This window comes from Leuciscus leuciscus (genome assembly GCF_965113295.1).
Source record: "Leuciscus leuciscus genome assembly, chromosome: 8".
Classification (NCBI taxonomy): domain Eukaryota; kingdom Metazoa; phylum Chordata; class Actinopteri; order Cypriniformes; family Leuciscidae; genus Leuciscus; species Leuciscus leuciscus.
The window spans coordinates 11,883,629-11,899,841 of NC_138732.1; the positions used below are offsets into that span (position 1 = coordinate 11,883,629).

Consider the following 16,213-nt stretch of genomic DNA (forward strand, 5'->3'; position numbering starts at 1 on the left):
AGTGTGGAATCAAAACAACAACTCTAATATGTAAATACTATATTTAAGGTATCCTTAAATACATATGCTATCTTTTAATAGTAGCACATAAATCATCATACTAAAATAACCAACCCACAATGCAAAAGCCTCCTTTAAAAATGGGTATGACCTATTTGCACATGTGGCTATTTGTGCAATTATAATACCGATAGAGATCTTAGCAAAATATGTCCTTTGAGAATTTTTTTGTACAAAAACTTCTTGAGCCTTGTATTAAATCTGGACTGAATACTGACTGTTAGATAAAATTGTGAAAAAACATGACCTTTGATATGCTGTGCTATCTTTTTCATCCAAAGTACTCACAAACAAATAAGAGATCAGACATATTGCCCTTAAGTGTGTAGGTTAGTGCTGGTTTGGACTCGAACTGGTGAACTGGTTTGGGCTTGGTTCATGGTCAGGTCATACCAGGAGCAGCTCTGTATTTATTCTCTTTTCACTTTAAATAATGATGCATCTGTGTTACCTTTGGACCAGCCTGATTTATAAAACAAGAAGTGGACTTTTAATTGTTAGTTGACTTTTAATAACTTTTTTTGTTTTATTGGAATGTTATGTGTCACAGGAAGTGACATTCCCACCGTTAAAGTTATACAAGATTCAACTCATTTTCTAAATCAGTTTAATGTAATTTAAGTTGAAATTAGTTTAACATCCAAGTTGATTGTGCTTAAAAATGTAAGGCAGCAACTTTTTTTTACAGTGTAGAAATATATTTCAATGGCTGATGTTGACGCCTAGTGAACAAATCTACTGGGAAAAGAAAAAAATCAAGCCGATATCAACCGCACTTTGTCTCCCTTTGTTTCTCAGAGGTCTATCAGCTTAGCCTTCCCGAAGACCAAAAGCTGAGCGTCACCACGGTAACGGTGGGTCAGAGCGCTGTTCTCACATGTGCCATCACTGGAGACCAGCTGCCGCCAATCATCTGGAGACGCAACAACCATGCCCTCAACATGCTGGAGCTGAAGGACATTAACGTGAGTGACATGCGCCTTTACCCTAATTTTGTCTCCGTCACACTCTGCTTTTACTCGTCAAGCGTGTGTGTGCGCGAGCTATCCGGAAAGTGTTGCAATCATCTACCTTTTTAAAGCTGATGAAAAGTGAGCGGCAGCATTTTCAAGCCAATAAATTGCTTGACACACAAGTGCAAACGTACATTCAACAGCGACCTTGTTTTTAAAATGATACGACATGGTGTGAGATCATTCGATGTTCAATCTAATCTACTTAGTCTCTCTCAATGTGCTTTCTGCTCAGTTTAGCTTTTAACGTAATGGAGTTTGGAGTGAAACATTCAACAAAGAGATCGAGGCCAGGTGGGATTTCACTAAAGAAACCTATGAATAACACTAAAAGAGCTCAAAATAAAGTTTCCAAAGTCTCTTAAGTTTTCAGATGTTCCACAGTTGTGCCACGCTCCAGCTATACTATATATTTATTACAGCAACCTTAACCAACCCAAGCTGATGAAATATCGCCCCATGATACCAAATTGAGATATGAGTGATGTTTTAAATGTTCGTACTGTAACGCAACATCACTCAACGCGGCTACAACTCAATAGAAAGCACATTAGTGTAAATGAGAATTGAGAGAGAAAATACTCAAGAGAAACTAAATGGGTTTGGTAGTCTTTTATGATGCTTGATTGAGCCAATATGAAATGAAGTCATTTAAGAAAAAATAGTTAACAAAATAAATTAACAGATGTACTTAAATAAATGAAAGCAGTCTAGAGAATATGTTATGTCTCTCGTGGGATATGCTACAGGCTAGAAACTCAGTTTGTCTAACATAAATGAGGACAAATTCATTAAATGCAGTGTTATATATTTATGAATAAATATATGTGCAGTCTGCCAGAAAAATTAAAATTTTAATTTTAGGGGGGAGGGGGGGGGGTTCCCAACACACTACAGTTTATCCTACAGTATATTATATAATGTAGAAGAAAGCTTTTCATGATTATGTATGTTACACTGTATTTTAATTTATATTACTGTGTATATATTTGACCAGCCAAAAGCCCGTTTCACTTAGGGTATTTATTCAACACTAGCCTCTGTGTCATCCTCGATACATTAAACGTTTATGAGGCCTTTAAATGAGGAAGGAGTCCGTGGCTGCCAAGATCCATCTCAAGAACCTTCGCCCTGCAGTCCCTTCCACAATAGCAGCCAGACGGGACACACTGTACACACTCACACAAGATGGTAGCATCTACATGAATAATCTACAGACTCAGAGGAAAGCTTGTTTAAATGTCAGCAGCTCTACAGACAATCCTTTAGGACAGCAAAGCTGGCTGACCTAAACCAGAAGACTCTAGTAGGCAGAAAAACATTCACATACCGTTGGGGTATCCTGGATTCCAAGAGAAATTAATGTTATCATGTCTGTCACAACCGTCCCACATGAAGCCATGTTACATGAACATTTTATTTTATTTTTTATATTGTAATGCATTTCTTTTTTTCTTGTGTCTACTTTTTAGTCTTCTATCAGATAGAAGCTCATTTATCCAAGTATATTGTTAAGTTCAGTTAATTGTATTTTTATTGTTATAAATGTTTGATTTGATTTGAATCATTATGCATTTCTTTTTTTCTTGTGTCTACTTTTTAGTCTGCCTTCAGAGAAACTCATCTTTTTTAGATTTTTTTTTTTTTTTTTTTTTTTTTTTTTTGTGTGTGATTTGTTTTTGTTTTGTTTAGTTTTGGTCTTCTATCAGATAGAACCACATTATACAAATATAGTTGGGGTTATATTGTTACGTTAAGTTCAGTGAATTTTATTTTTATAAATATTTTATTTTATGCATTTCTTTCTTTCTTTCTTTCTTGTGTCTACTTTTTAGTCTGCCATCAGATAGAAGCTCATTAATGCAAGTATAGTTAGAGGTAATATCGTTAAGATCAGTGAATCTCGTCTTCATGTAAGAAAGTATCTAGTGCACGTTAATGTGATAAAATGAGGGCGCTTGCTGAGCGTTGCATCATGGGACGCTACTAAGTCCACCGCATGGCCATTATAAAACGGCTCCCTGAATACATAAAACAAAAGAAGAGGATTTAAAGACTAAAGTAGATACTGTGGGGAAAACTTTACTAAGGATTAGCAAGAAGAACCGTTTGAGCTAGCATATGGTCTCACACTGTTCAATATTATAATGGCCTATAAAGGTGAATGATAAAATAAAAAAAAAGACTGCCTAAAGTAGATGTCTAATTATTAAAAAGTGGCAGCTGTTTCCTATGCAACAGAAATCTGATAACCAGCAGTTAGCTATCTTTGCATGCTGACTTTCTCTTTTGCACCTAAAATGATTCTTGAAACTGAAATGTTGTTTCAATTGATTTCCTTTCTGCAGATCCCCTCTCAGGTAGGTTCATGTTTTGGGGTTTGCATGCCTGTAAGCTGCTAGAGTCTGAAAACCCTAAAGCTAATCAGTTCTAACACCACAAATTAACCCTTGGTGACTCACAAATCTGAAGACTGAGTTACGGTGCCTGCACTATTGAGCTGGTTCAGAGTCAAGGGAAATGAAGGAGCTGATGGTTTGCACTCTTCAATGCCTCTTCAAGACATCCTATTTCTCTGTTCATTTACCATGAGCTTTATGATGCCATTTCCTAGACTTATATTTTGCAGTGGTTTTCTGTATGTCATATCCCTTATATACTGTACATCAGTGTTGGGGAAATGCTTTAAGCTGTAGCTTTCCAATCTTCAAGCTACCAGTCAAGCTTAAGAAAAATTAGTTGCACTACAAGTTACTAACAAAATTTGTATTTATGCATTTTTGTATTAAACTGATAGATGTAAACCTAATTACAGTTATAGTATACATATAGAATCAATCAGGGAATCTGAATGAATTCCCATAAATGAATCACACTTCCCAACAGAACTTCAGAGAGAGAGAGTGTGGGTTTGAGAGGGTGTTTGATTATTGCCTCAGTTTGTTAGGTTTTAAAGCTGCATGCACAAAATAGTGGCACATAAAACCAGCAATGTACCATCATGCTACACTGGCACTCATTGGTAAAAGTAGCTCATTAAGTAGAAAACTGAGCTAAGTTAACAGCATCAGTGCTGTTAGTTAAACTCTCCACAATACTGGTGTACACATTCATTGTGGTTATGTGTGCATACATGTGAGTGTCCACGTATATTCAATCTTACTGCATAATTCTGGCTTTATCTAGATTCTGCAGCATAATCAAATCAAAATTTACATATTTAATCAGAAGCATCTGAATCGTCCTTGAAGGAATACTTTCATGTTCCTGAGCATCAGGATGTCAGGAAAGGCCGGTTGACCTTGTAAAAACAGTGGCGTTTGAATTTATTAGCTTCATGGGGTTTTGTTTGGACATTGATGCCGTTTCTCTTCAGCCTTTGTTGTCTCTGATGCTGCTTGTTTCTGTACGCACTGATTCTTCTTTTTTTCTATTCTTATCATTAGACTTTCAAATGACTTGGTACGATCTGATTTCATTTCATATTCAGAGGCTCCTCTGGTTTGCCTCTTTATAAAGCACTTTTTTACTGTACTGCGGTTTTCACTCATTAAGAGCACATTGTGACGAAAAGGGCTTGTTGATTTGTTGATTTGCACAATCAAGGTCGTGGCCTGCAGTGAGCAGTTTTGCATCCTTATTAGTGCATATTAACACACAGCCAAACTGCCGTTCTTCATTGATTTTTCTATTATAGGTATGTCCAGAGGCCAGTTACGGACTGCAGCTTGTCTATTAAAATATATTATATGTGGCCCGTTACTGTTGTAACACTAACTGAAATCATGAGATTGTGGCAGAAATGTGGGATATTCATATAAAAATGTATTATTAAGGTAGACATGTAGGCTATTAAAGGAGGAATGATATAGGCCAAATTACATACATTTTTGTTATAAGCTAATCATTTGTAATTATACTAAATTTATTTATAGAATAAGTTTACCATATAAAGCCATTCCATAGAAACCATATAGTTACTTCTTTGGTGCCACTGGTCTCTATAAATGGAGCTCTATAAATAATGAAGGAGATGTATCTGGCCCCCAGGTGTGTCTACAACATCGAATCTAGCCCCCTTAAAAAAAAAAGAAAAGGTTGGACACCCCTTTTCTGTTAGAACTATGTGGCTTTGTTTAAACAGTCAATTAAATGTCTGTTAATGCTATTATCTGACTTGATAATGTAGTCTTTGAATTATCTTCATTTCAATTTAATCTGTTTATCATGTAATTCCTTCATCAGTTGGCAGTCCTAATTATTTGCAAATTTTTTAGATGCATGTTCTATACCTTCTGCATAAATACTCATAAATAAATAAATAAATACATATTTCTCTCTTTCTCTCATTTTTAAATAGATAGTTCACCCAAAAATAAAAATTCTATAATTTACTCACTCGCATGAAATTTAAAACATTTACATTTACATTTAGTCATTTAGCAGACGCCCTTATCCAAAGCGACTTACAAATTAGGACTAAGTTCAGCGAGTCATCATAAAGAGGCAAAAGCAACAACAACGCAGGAAGTGCTCAAAATACGAAGTTCAGGTATTATTCAGAGTAGCATAAGCCTGATAAGTGATGTTTCAAAGGGAAAGGATTTTTTTTTTTTTTTCTATAAGGTTAAGTGCTCACGGAAGAGATGGGTTTTCAGCTGTTTTTTGAATGTTGTCAGGGATTCTGCATTCCGGATGAGGGTGGGGAGAGCGTTCCACCAGCATGGAACTGTAAATAAGAATGTTCTGGAAAGTGATTTTGTGGCTTTCTGTGATGGAACCACGAGACGTCGCTCGTTGACCGATCGTAGGTGTCTGGTAGGGATGTAGACTCGTAGGAGTGAGTGAAAGTAGGAGGGAGCTGAGCCTGTGATAGTTCTGTAAGCAAGCGTCAGTGCTTTGAACTTGATGCGAGCAGCTAGAGGTAGCCAGTGCAGAGAGATGAACAGAGGAGTGACGTGGGCCCTCTTGGGCTCGTTGAAGACAAGACGAGCTGCAGCATTCTGGATCATCTGTAGGGGTTTGGTCGCACATGCTGGGAGTCCAGCCAGAAGGGCATTGCAGTAGTCAAGCCTAGAGATGACCAGGGCCTGGACGATAAGTTGTGTTGCATGCTCAGTTAGGAAAGGCCTGATCTTCCTGATGTTGTGCAGTGCAAACCTGCATGATCGAGCTGTCTTTGAAATGTGATCTGTGAAGGTCAGCTGGTCATCAAACGTTACTCCAAGATTTCTGACCGATCTTGATGGGGTGATTAATGATGACTCTAGCTGGATGGTGAAGTCGTGCTGTAGAGACGGATTGGCAGGGAGGACGAGAAGCTCAGTCTTTGCCAGGTTGAGCTGCAGGTGGTGTTCCTTCATCCATGTGGAGATGTCCGCCAGACAGCTTGAGACCCGTGCAGCTACTGTGGGATCATCTGGTTGAAAGGAGAGGAAGAGCTGTGTGTCATCAGCATAGCAGTGGTAGGAAAAACCGTGTGCCTGTATGATGTGTCCCAGTGATGTGGTGTAGATGGAGAAGAGGAGGGGACCAAGAACTGAACCCTGGGGAACCCCTGTGGTCAGCTGATGTGCTCTGGATACCTCGCCTCTCCATGCGACCTTGAAGGACCTACCTGTGAGATAGGACTCAAACCAGTGGAGTGAAGTTCCTGTGATGCCCAGTGATGAGAGGGTGGACAGAAGGATCTGATGATTCACCGTGTCGAAGGCAGCAGACAGATCCAGGAGAATGAGGACTGAAGATTTGGAAGCAGCTTTTGCGATCCGTAGGGCTTCTGTGACTGACAGTAATGCAGTCTCAGTTGAATGTCCTTTCTTGAAGCCAGATTGGTTGACATCCAGCTGGTGGTAAAACCTGTATGTACTTTCTTTCATCTTGCAGAATGCAAAAGATTCTAATATATATATATATATATATATATATATATATATATACACACACATATATATATATACACACATATATATATATACATATATATATATATATATATATATATATATATATATATATATATATATCCATACAATGAAAGTCGATGGGATCAGATGTTATTTTGAAAAAAATCATCTTTTGTGATCTTTTGTTAAGTCATACACAAAATTAGAAGAAAGGGAGGTTGAGTAAATGATGAAAAAATTCTGATTTTTTGGATGAACTGTTCCTTTAAATTTGTTGTTTTTCTCAGAAGCAGTGTGTTGAGAATAAATGGTGTGTGTAGCGCTTTAATGACGGCCTGCAGCAGAGCTGATGCAAATGTCCGCTGCAATCTGCTCCTATTGATTACCTTGTTTTTTAACTGTGCCCGTTCTCCTTTTCTTTCTCTCTCTCTCTCAGTCCCTCTGTATTTTCTTTTCACTATGTCACAGAACAGTTTCACTGCAAGCTGCTCCCTTTTCTCTCTGCAATCCAGTATCTGGATGCTTGATTGCACTCCCTCTTTTTTATTTGCAGATTTATGCATTCAAACTAACGTTGGTTATAGTTGTTATCTCTGGTATTTCCAGCTCTGGGCTGTTGTTTGCACTTGTGTGTCATAATCTCTCACTCTTTAAGGTCATGTTGATGTAATTTTGTGTATTTTTAACAGGATTTCGGAGATGATGGATCACTGTACATTACCAAGGTGACCACTACACATATGGGCAACTACACCTGCCATGCAGAAGGCTACGAGCAGCTATTCCAAACACACATCCTGCAGGTTAATGGTATGTAATATACAAGCATATTCACTCGTGTAATGAGCAGTCAGAATCAAGTATTCGAGAGAGCATGAATTTAATCCAAAATGTAATATGCACTGTACTGTACAGTAGCTTGTGCAATGTATATGTTCATAGCAAACACTGATAGTGAGTACTTGACAATAAGCATTATCATCTCACATGTTATACTGTAGGTGGCACGTTATATACCAAATGTTACATGCTTTAATAATCACTAAATAACTGAAAAGTAATAGCTGAAATATGTTGATCCACAAGTATGTAACATTAATTTAATAGCTGAAATATGTTGATGAAGTTCAGACCAAGGACGATAACTATGGTTATAATAAAAATATAGTTCTAAAAATTGTTCTAAATATAAAAGAATAGCAGAGTCCACACCACAGAATGATTTTTTTTCAGCTGATGAACAATAAAAACAATGACAGCCAATCATAACGTTATCGTCCGCTGTTGTTGAAGCTAATATGTGTTGTTATAGTTATCTTTACATTTATCATTCTTAGTATGTACGGGCCTTTTATATTTGTATTTTCAATAAAAAAAAAATTTAGCAATAGTATATAAAATGAAATGCATTTGAAAAATACATATACATATATTTATAAAACAATACTTATTAAATGAATAATAATAATAATGAATAATAATTTGTAATTGTATTATACTTCAACTATTACATTTTATTTATAGTAATTATTACAGCATTAATTATTATAATTATATATTTTTTTTACTTATATTAATTAGAGTTTGTAATGCAGATGTATGCATAAAGAATCATATAATAAATGATTATTATTAAATGATATTGTTGGTAACAGAGTACGGTCCAGTTTATGGTCCATAACACAGAGAGATTAAAAAGAAGGGAAGTATTAAAAATGCTTTTTTATGATGGTAAAAAGTGTCTTTTTGCATCGTTCTTGTTCTCTGCGGCTGAAATTGTACGTCTTTCACCATTCCTTGATCTCCTGCTACCTTTTCCCGTGTTGTTTTTCATTGACACATGAAACACATGGCAATCAAATGGCCCTAAATGATAACATCACAATGCAATTGAATGAAAAACAATTGAATTTGCCTCCGGAGCCGTTGCCTAGCAATTAATCGTGGTCAGAGCTGGGAGAAAATGAGAAATTAATTAAGGGATGTGACACATGTTCCCTTTTTGTGTTTTGAGCCACAAGGGCACTATTGCTCCCCTTTACCTAATTATGCTTCCTGATGACCAAAAGCAATGGAATATTGCTTGGTCTTTTTTTTTTTTACATTCCACAGTCAGTTTGCTAATGCTTTTACTATTATTGCATCTGTGTAGATTAATTTAAGCTAAAGCATTTACATTTCTCTCAAACAATTTTTAATTAATTTCCTGCACGGCACACGTAAATGACTGCTAACCTTTTGGCTTCAAATTGTTGTCCTTAGCGCCTTTTTCATTTAGAATAATGACAATATAAGCTTGTTGCTTTATTTTTAAGGCAGAGTTTCGCTTGATGGTTAACCAAGGTTATAAAATCAGGCAAAAAAAGACAAACATTAATTACCATCTCTGTGGTGTAGTATGTATACATTGTGTGAGTGGGTGTCATTTTTCGTTATTTGTTTAAGAGCAGTGTTAGCTGTGAAAATGAAAGGGGTCAGACAGGTTCACAGAGACCCGCTGAGTCTCTGAGATGGTGAAATGGAGAGGAAACTCTTATCGAGGACACTGAAAGCTCATCAGAACCGACGACGCACATACAAAAGCTCTAGAAAAACACACAATTCTCTGTGCCGCATGTAATGGACACGTCCGCACACCAAGAGACAAGACAAACATAAACTAATAAATCTGACTCTCAATTTCACGGAGAAACAAATACACACAGAGAATTTATCCGGTCCAGTGATGGCGGACTTACACACTGCCGAGCCAAAACACTTGCTTATTCTCACAGAAAATCAACACTGAGGAAAACAAAGAAAAGGAGTGAGATTGGAGGAGACGAGGGGCCATGAGAATTTTGTGATAGAGCTGTCAGCTTTGATGTGTTTCACACAGGGGACAATCTCAAGTCGATCCCCAGGTAATAAAATACACACAAAGACAGATAAATGCACACACACACTCACACACAGAAAGAAAAGTCATTTCGTAGGGATTTTATGTCATTTCTAGGTTAAGCTTAGTAAAGAATAAGAACGAGAGAGTGCTGGTTATGTTAAACCAAAATTCTGTCACTTGGTTTTTCTAATGTAATTCTCTAGCTATAATAATAATAATTTTAAAAAGGATGAATAAAGGGATAATTCACCCAAAAAAATTTTGTTTCATTATTTTCTTACTGTCATGTTTTTTGTTTTGTTTTTTGCTAACTTTTATGCGGTAGTTTTTCCCCCCAATGTGAGGGTTTTTGAAGATTATCCTTGGTATTTTTCTCCATATAATTAAAGTATTAAATGTTCAAGCATATTCACACTTACTTAATGACCAATTAGAATCAAGTATTTAAGAGCATTTAACTGAAATTCAAGAATGACTGTTGTATTCAAGGAAGAATCTGCTTTATCCTGTTGTTTTTTCAAAATTAGTGTTTTTGAAGATTGTCCTTGCAATTTATATTTACATTATATTTTTTCCATATATTTAAAAGTGAAAGGAAACCAGATCTGTCAAGCTGTAAAAATGACCCACATCCATATAAATTTTTAAGTAGGCTACATTACAGAGTTTTGATGGAATATATTTGAAGAATAATAACTTCAGGAAATAATAACATTTCGGTTTGTTCCTCACACAAATCTATTTTAATGGCTTCATAACACTTTTCAGAATACAAAGCAGCACTTTTCTTGTAATATTAATATTGAAATAGGGTAAAATGTTGATTTTTAAACTTCTTTCTCAAACTCAGTATTACACTGTAGATATGATTATATGTTTTCCTACATTTCCTTCATGCTTCATGGCTTTGTTTTCACACGGTTTACTGTTTATCAAAATCTGCTCATTAGCAATGAGCTGATCTTGGAACACCACAAGGACCTGAGCTCGCGATTTTTACACTAAATGATTTCTGCTTTTCAATCGTGAGTTGAACGCCACAGTCCCAGGGAGCTTAATGCTCTGATTCCACTCCCTGTGCCTTGAAGCTAAGCATTTCATTAAATCAACCCCCTTGCGTGCTTCAAAATTGGTCACCCTGCCAGCACTGTCCAAACATTTCCTCTCATTTCTCCCGTTTCCTCACTTATAGAGTTCTAAATAAAGTAAATAAGCAAAAATATATGTACTTTCTTGAAGAATGAAAAAACCTCTTACTTCACCATTCTGACCAGTTAGGGTTGTGTTTCCCAAAAGCATTGAATACATAAGCAGATTATAAAACCATTGCCATCAATGGTCTCTACAATCAACTTGGCTCACAATGCTTTGGGGAAACACGGCTCAGGATGTTGACTATTTGTTCATTCATTATCTTTGCTTACACTTTGTCCTTTCCTCTGTTTTTTTTTTTTTCTGTTTTTTTCTTCTTCATAGTGCCCCCTGTTATCCGAGTGTACCCAGAGAGCCAGGCACGTGAGCCGGGGGTCACAGCCAGTCTGCGGTGCTACGCTGAGGGCATCCCCGACCCACAACTCTCATGGCTGAAGAACGGCATGGACATCACCACGAAACTCTCCAAACAACTCACACTTCAGGGTACAAACAAATAACCATTGGACATTTCTGATTATTTTTATGATTTATGATTGTAATGCTGTAAATGGCACAGAAATGACACTTCACATTTAAGGATACAAGCATTTAAACATACCCTCTCTATATGACAATTATGGATGTCAATCTTAAAGAATTACACCATTTTCATTCTGGTTCCTTTCATTTAAAGAATATTTTAGTTCCATTAAGGAATAATATTTGTGGGAAAATGCAATTCCACTGCCAAATGATGAGATAAAAATCTCACAAGAGTCATTAGCCACTTTTTCACCATCGAGCCAAACCATTCTCATTGCTCACAATCCATTTTGTGCCGATCTGGCCCAGCCTGAACGGATATGGTTTCATGTTCCACTGTGGGGCTGATAACAAACATTTTTGGAATGTAATACAAATGTGTCAGTCGTTGCCTTCGTGAGGTAAGACATCACATACACATGTAAATAGCGACCGCATTGTAGAAGATGATTGGGTATTTCTTTTAATTGTACTATTAACTTGTGTTTACTACACTCAAATTGTGCACTTTGCTGTAGAGAAACTGTTAGCCAGGCAACAGACAAGCGACCAATCCTGAGTGGCGATTTCACTACACGCATTCTACCGGGCCGAAACACAGATTCCTGGCCAATAACGTGTTGTAATCGTGCCGTGCTGAACCAAGCTCAAATGGAAATATAACTGGAACTGTTCCTTACTATTCTTAGCAGTGGTCAGTAGGGGTGTAACAATATATCGTATCACAATATATCGCAATACAAAAATGCAACAATATGTATCATGGATAGTGACAATATATATTGTGTATAGTTCAACCAAAATAAAAATTACTGTGAGAAAAAATTCAAGTTTACAGAGTTTTAGTGTCAGTACTATATTAAACTACTATGTATAACGTTGAATATAATGTATGATAATGCCAAATGTCTTATGTTACCAGTAAAAAGTGGCCTACATTATTTTAAATATATCTAGTCAGTGACAGAGTGCAAGCATATTTGTCTAAAATAATTCTGTTTTCAGCTTCAGAATCATGAATATTTTTATTCTGGTGTCACTATTGTCCTGTGCATTGGGTTACCAGCACCAAGTCCAAGCCTATTCATTTCCACCCCCAATGTTATACCAAATTTAGCATTTTAATTAACAGTAAAAAAATTGTTAACCTTTTACTAAATGGGCCCTATTTTAACGATCTGAAACGCAAGTGTCAAGCGCAAAGCGCAAGTAACTTTGTGGGCGGGTCTCGGCGCTGTTGCTATTTTTCCGGCGGGATAAATGACTCTTGCGCCAGGCGCAAATCTAAAATGGGTTGGTCTGAAGTAGCTTCATTATTCATAGGTGTGGTTTGGGCGTAACGTGAAATAAACCAATCAGAGTGTCATCTCACATTCCCTTTAAGAGCAGACGCGCTTTTTCCATAGCGGATTGCTATTGTAACGGCGGATTTGCCAGGCGCGCGGAGCGGTTCACAGCCAAGGAAAGCAACGCTCTCGTCACGGCCGTAAAAAAGAGAGAAGTTACATTGAAATGGAGAAACCCACCCAAATTAACTTCGGTTAAACAGGCGTATGATAATTTGGGTAAATGTGTAAGCTAGATGTATGCTTTTATAATAAATTGTCTATCTATCTATCTATCTATCTATCTGTCTATCTATCGTAATAATGTATGATTTGCAAAAATGAAAACTGCTGCTTCTGTGTAGATGAGAGAATCAAAGTGTATGCGCGTTGTGCACACGCTACATTGATTATGGCCAAGCATGCGCCCTTAAAATAGCATATGAATAACATGCGCAACGCGCCACTGACTTTAAACTATTTTTTCCTGGTTAGTGGCGCAATTATCAAAATAGCATGAAGGAACGTTTTGCGCCGGAACACGCCTCCTTTTTTGTGCTGAACCGCCCCCGGGAGCGCAAGTTCATTCCCTAGTTCAGCGACGTGCTTCTGTGGAGGGAAAAGTCCGCTTTGCATGGCTGCAAAATAGGAATGATACATGCGTCGGTGTACAAAGTCAATTGCGCTGGGTGCAAGATAGGGCCCTATGTCTTAGAGAATCGCAATAATATCGTATCGTGAGTTCAGTATCGTGATATGTATCGAATTGTGACATGAGGGTATCGTTACACCCCTAGTGTTCAGCTATCCATTCCATAATCAGACTGATCTGTTTGACTTCATAGGTTCAGTAACAGTTAATGTGGTGTTGAATAAGTAGTGAAGGAAACTTTAACAGAAAACATTTTTTATCAATGCAACCAGTTCTGGAATTCAGGGAATTCCCAACCCTAATGGCAGTAGTGTCCTCTGTTCTCAACAAAAGCCTTTGCACTAGCTGATTTCACATTGGAAAAAAAGTGCCTGTATCTTTACACAAGCAGACATTGAGCTTGTCGTTCTGAAGGAGCTTTATATAGCCATGATGCCTGCTGGTTCCACTGTAGCAGTGATTGACATGTTTGTCATAATCTAGATCTTTACTCAATCCCACAAATTCCCCCTGTGGGGCCTCTCATCAACAAACGTTCCTCAAGTCAGCTAAAGCTAACATGACAACTTGAGAACACTATAAATGTTTCAGCTGTTATCAAACACATTTTCATGATCCCATTAGAGGAACTTGCATAAATGGAGCTGTTTCTTTCACAAGTGATTTAGAGAGGTGATGGAGGAAAAGTTCACTTCAGTCCTTCCTTCGTTCTTTCTTTCCTTTCCAGCTAACGGGAGCGAGGTGCACATCAGTAACGTTCACTTCGAGGACACCGGCGCCTATACTTGCATCGCCCGCAACGAGGCGGGTGTGGACGAGGACATCTCCTCTCTATTCGTGGAGGACTCTGCTCGGAAAACGTGTATGTATAAGTCATGATGTGCTGTCCATCCCTCCCTATGATGGAACTTCACTTCCTGTTTCTTTGCATTATTCATCAGACTGAACATTAATAGTTTATAAACTTCAGATAACTTCAGATAATAATAGTACCAGAAGGAGATAAAATAATGGAAGAAGAGTCCCAGCGGCCTGATTTTTCAATATTTGTCAGTAGGTTTATGGTGCTATGCATTGAAATGAATGGAAATAAGATTTGTTATATAAGATTATCTGAAGGAATTTCGAATTGAACTTTGAATACAGATTTAGCAAGCCATTAACTCATAATTAGAATTATTATTTTGTTCAGTAAATCATTTTGATTATTTTAATCTAAAAGTTATAACAATTTGAAATTAATTAAATGAATAATTATTTTTTATTATTTTATTCTTCATTTAATCCATTTTACCTTTGTAGGATAGGAAATGTTGCTTGTTTTTATCTTTTGAAATGAGTGCTGCTTGTTTTGTTGATGCAAGTTTATGTTGTATACTCTGCTAAGTCAAAATGCACTTGGGATTGTACTTGGGGAGTGTTACTATAGGAACACTGAAAACAAAATTTTATTGAATGTTTCAATATCATTTTTAGATTTTCCTCTTGCTGTCACCATTGATTAACGGTGCTCTAAACGATGTTGGGTGACGTCACATCTTGTTGACATTCAATGTATTGTCAAACAAAACGGAGGCTAGCTCGACCCTCCCTCCTCATCATCCCGTCCCCTCCCCCTCCCTTCCGTGCTTCCTGAAACAGGCTTTTCCTATGTAAATTCGGGACTTTGCGCGTTCCTTCTCCTTTTCCCTCTTCTTTGCTATTTGTTCATCGGAACGTCGTCTCTTTGGTCGTGTGTCGGCCATATCAAAATTCAAAAGAATATAATTCTAACGTTAGTCGTTGTCGTTGTCTCGGACATCTCTCCTCTAGCTAACTTCCCTCTTCATGCTTCTTTCTCCTCCACTCCCCACACTCCCCTTCATGTGAACGCGCACTAACCCCCCAACCCCCACCCCCAAATCATTCTTGTCTGTTATTGGCTGGAACACTGTTTGTTATGTTTCGTGGTCCAGGCTGGCCCAGTTTGTTTTTCTTTCCGTTTGTGGAGCCTGTGCTGTCTACAGAGACCGCGTTTTTTTACAGTGTGTTCAGGGGACAGGCAGCTAGCGGATAGTGAGGAGATGTTTGCTGTATGTGACAAAAAATTTTTCTGCCTAAAAAACGCGTGACATCGCTTAGAGCACCTTTAAACAACCGCAACTAGTTGAACAAAAGAACTCCAATAGTTAACCAATTGATGAAACCCTTAGTACACTACCATTCAAAAACAAAAGATTGGTAAGATTTTGTTTTATTTTGTTTTTGATAACGAATAAAGGCTGCATTTATTTTTACAAAAATGCAGTAAAAACAGTATCTGTAAAATATTAAAAGAACTGTTTTCTATTTTAATATAATTTAAAATGTAATTAATTTCTGTGATGGCAAAGCTGAATTTTCAGCATCATTACTCCAGTCTTCAGTGTCACATGATCCTTCAGAAATCATTATAATATGCTGATTTGGTGCCCAAGAAACATTTCTTATTATTATCAATGTTAAATAAATTTTTTCAGGATTAATTTGATTAATTGAAAGTTAAAAAGAACAGCTTTTAATTCTAATAGAAATGGTTTATAACATTACAAATGTCTTTACTGTCACTTTTGGCCAATTTCATGTGTCCTTGCTGAATAAAAGTTGTAATTTTATTTAATTTAATTTTTTTTATCTTACTGACCCCAAACTTTCAAATGGTTGAGTATGTGTTTTTATGT

General features: G+C 37.0%; 1 protein-coding gene and 1 long non-coding RNA gene across 3 annotated transcripts in view; one reads left to right on the plus strand and one right to left on the minus strand.

Annotated features, from left to right (window-relative positions):
• Nucleotides 1-16,213, minus strand: part of LOC309504679 — a 360,274-nt gene that overhangs the window by 293,581 nt on the left and 50,480 nt on the right. The window lies entirely within an intron of this gene.
• Nucleotides 1-16,213, plus strand: part of fstl5 (follistatin-like 5) — a 123,264-nt gene that overhangs the window by 84,138 nt on the left and 22,913 nt on the right. For both annotated transcript variants that reach the window (XM_082177858.1, XM_082177859.1), the window contains exons 7-10: nucleotides 859-1,025; nucleotides 7,669-7,789; nucleotides 11,337-11,498; nucleotides 14,242-14,376. In XM_082177858.1, coding sequence (XP_082033984.1) covers nucleotides 859-1,025; nucleotides 7,669-7,789; nucleotides 11,337-11,498; nucleotides 14,242-14,376 — 585 coding nt within the window. The remainder of the gene's footprint in view (nucleotides 1-858; nucleotides 1,026-7,668; nucleotides 7,790-11,336; nucleotides 11,499-14,241; nucleotides 14,377-16,213) is intronic.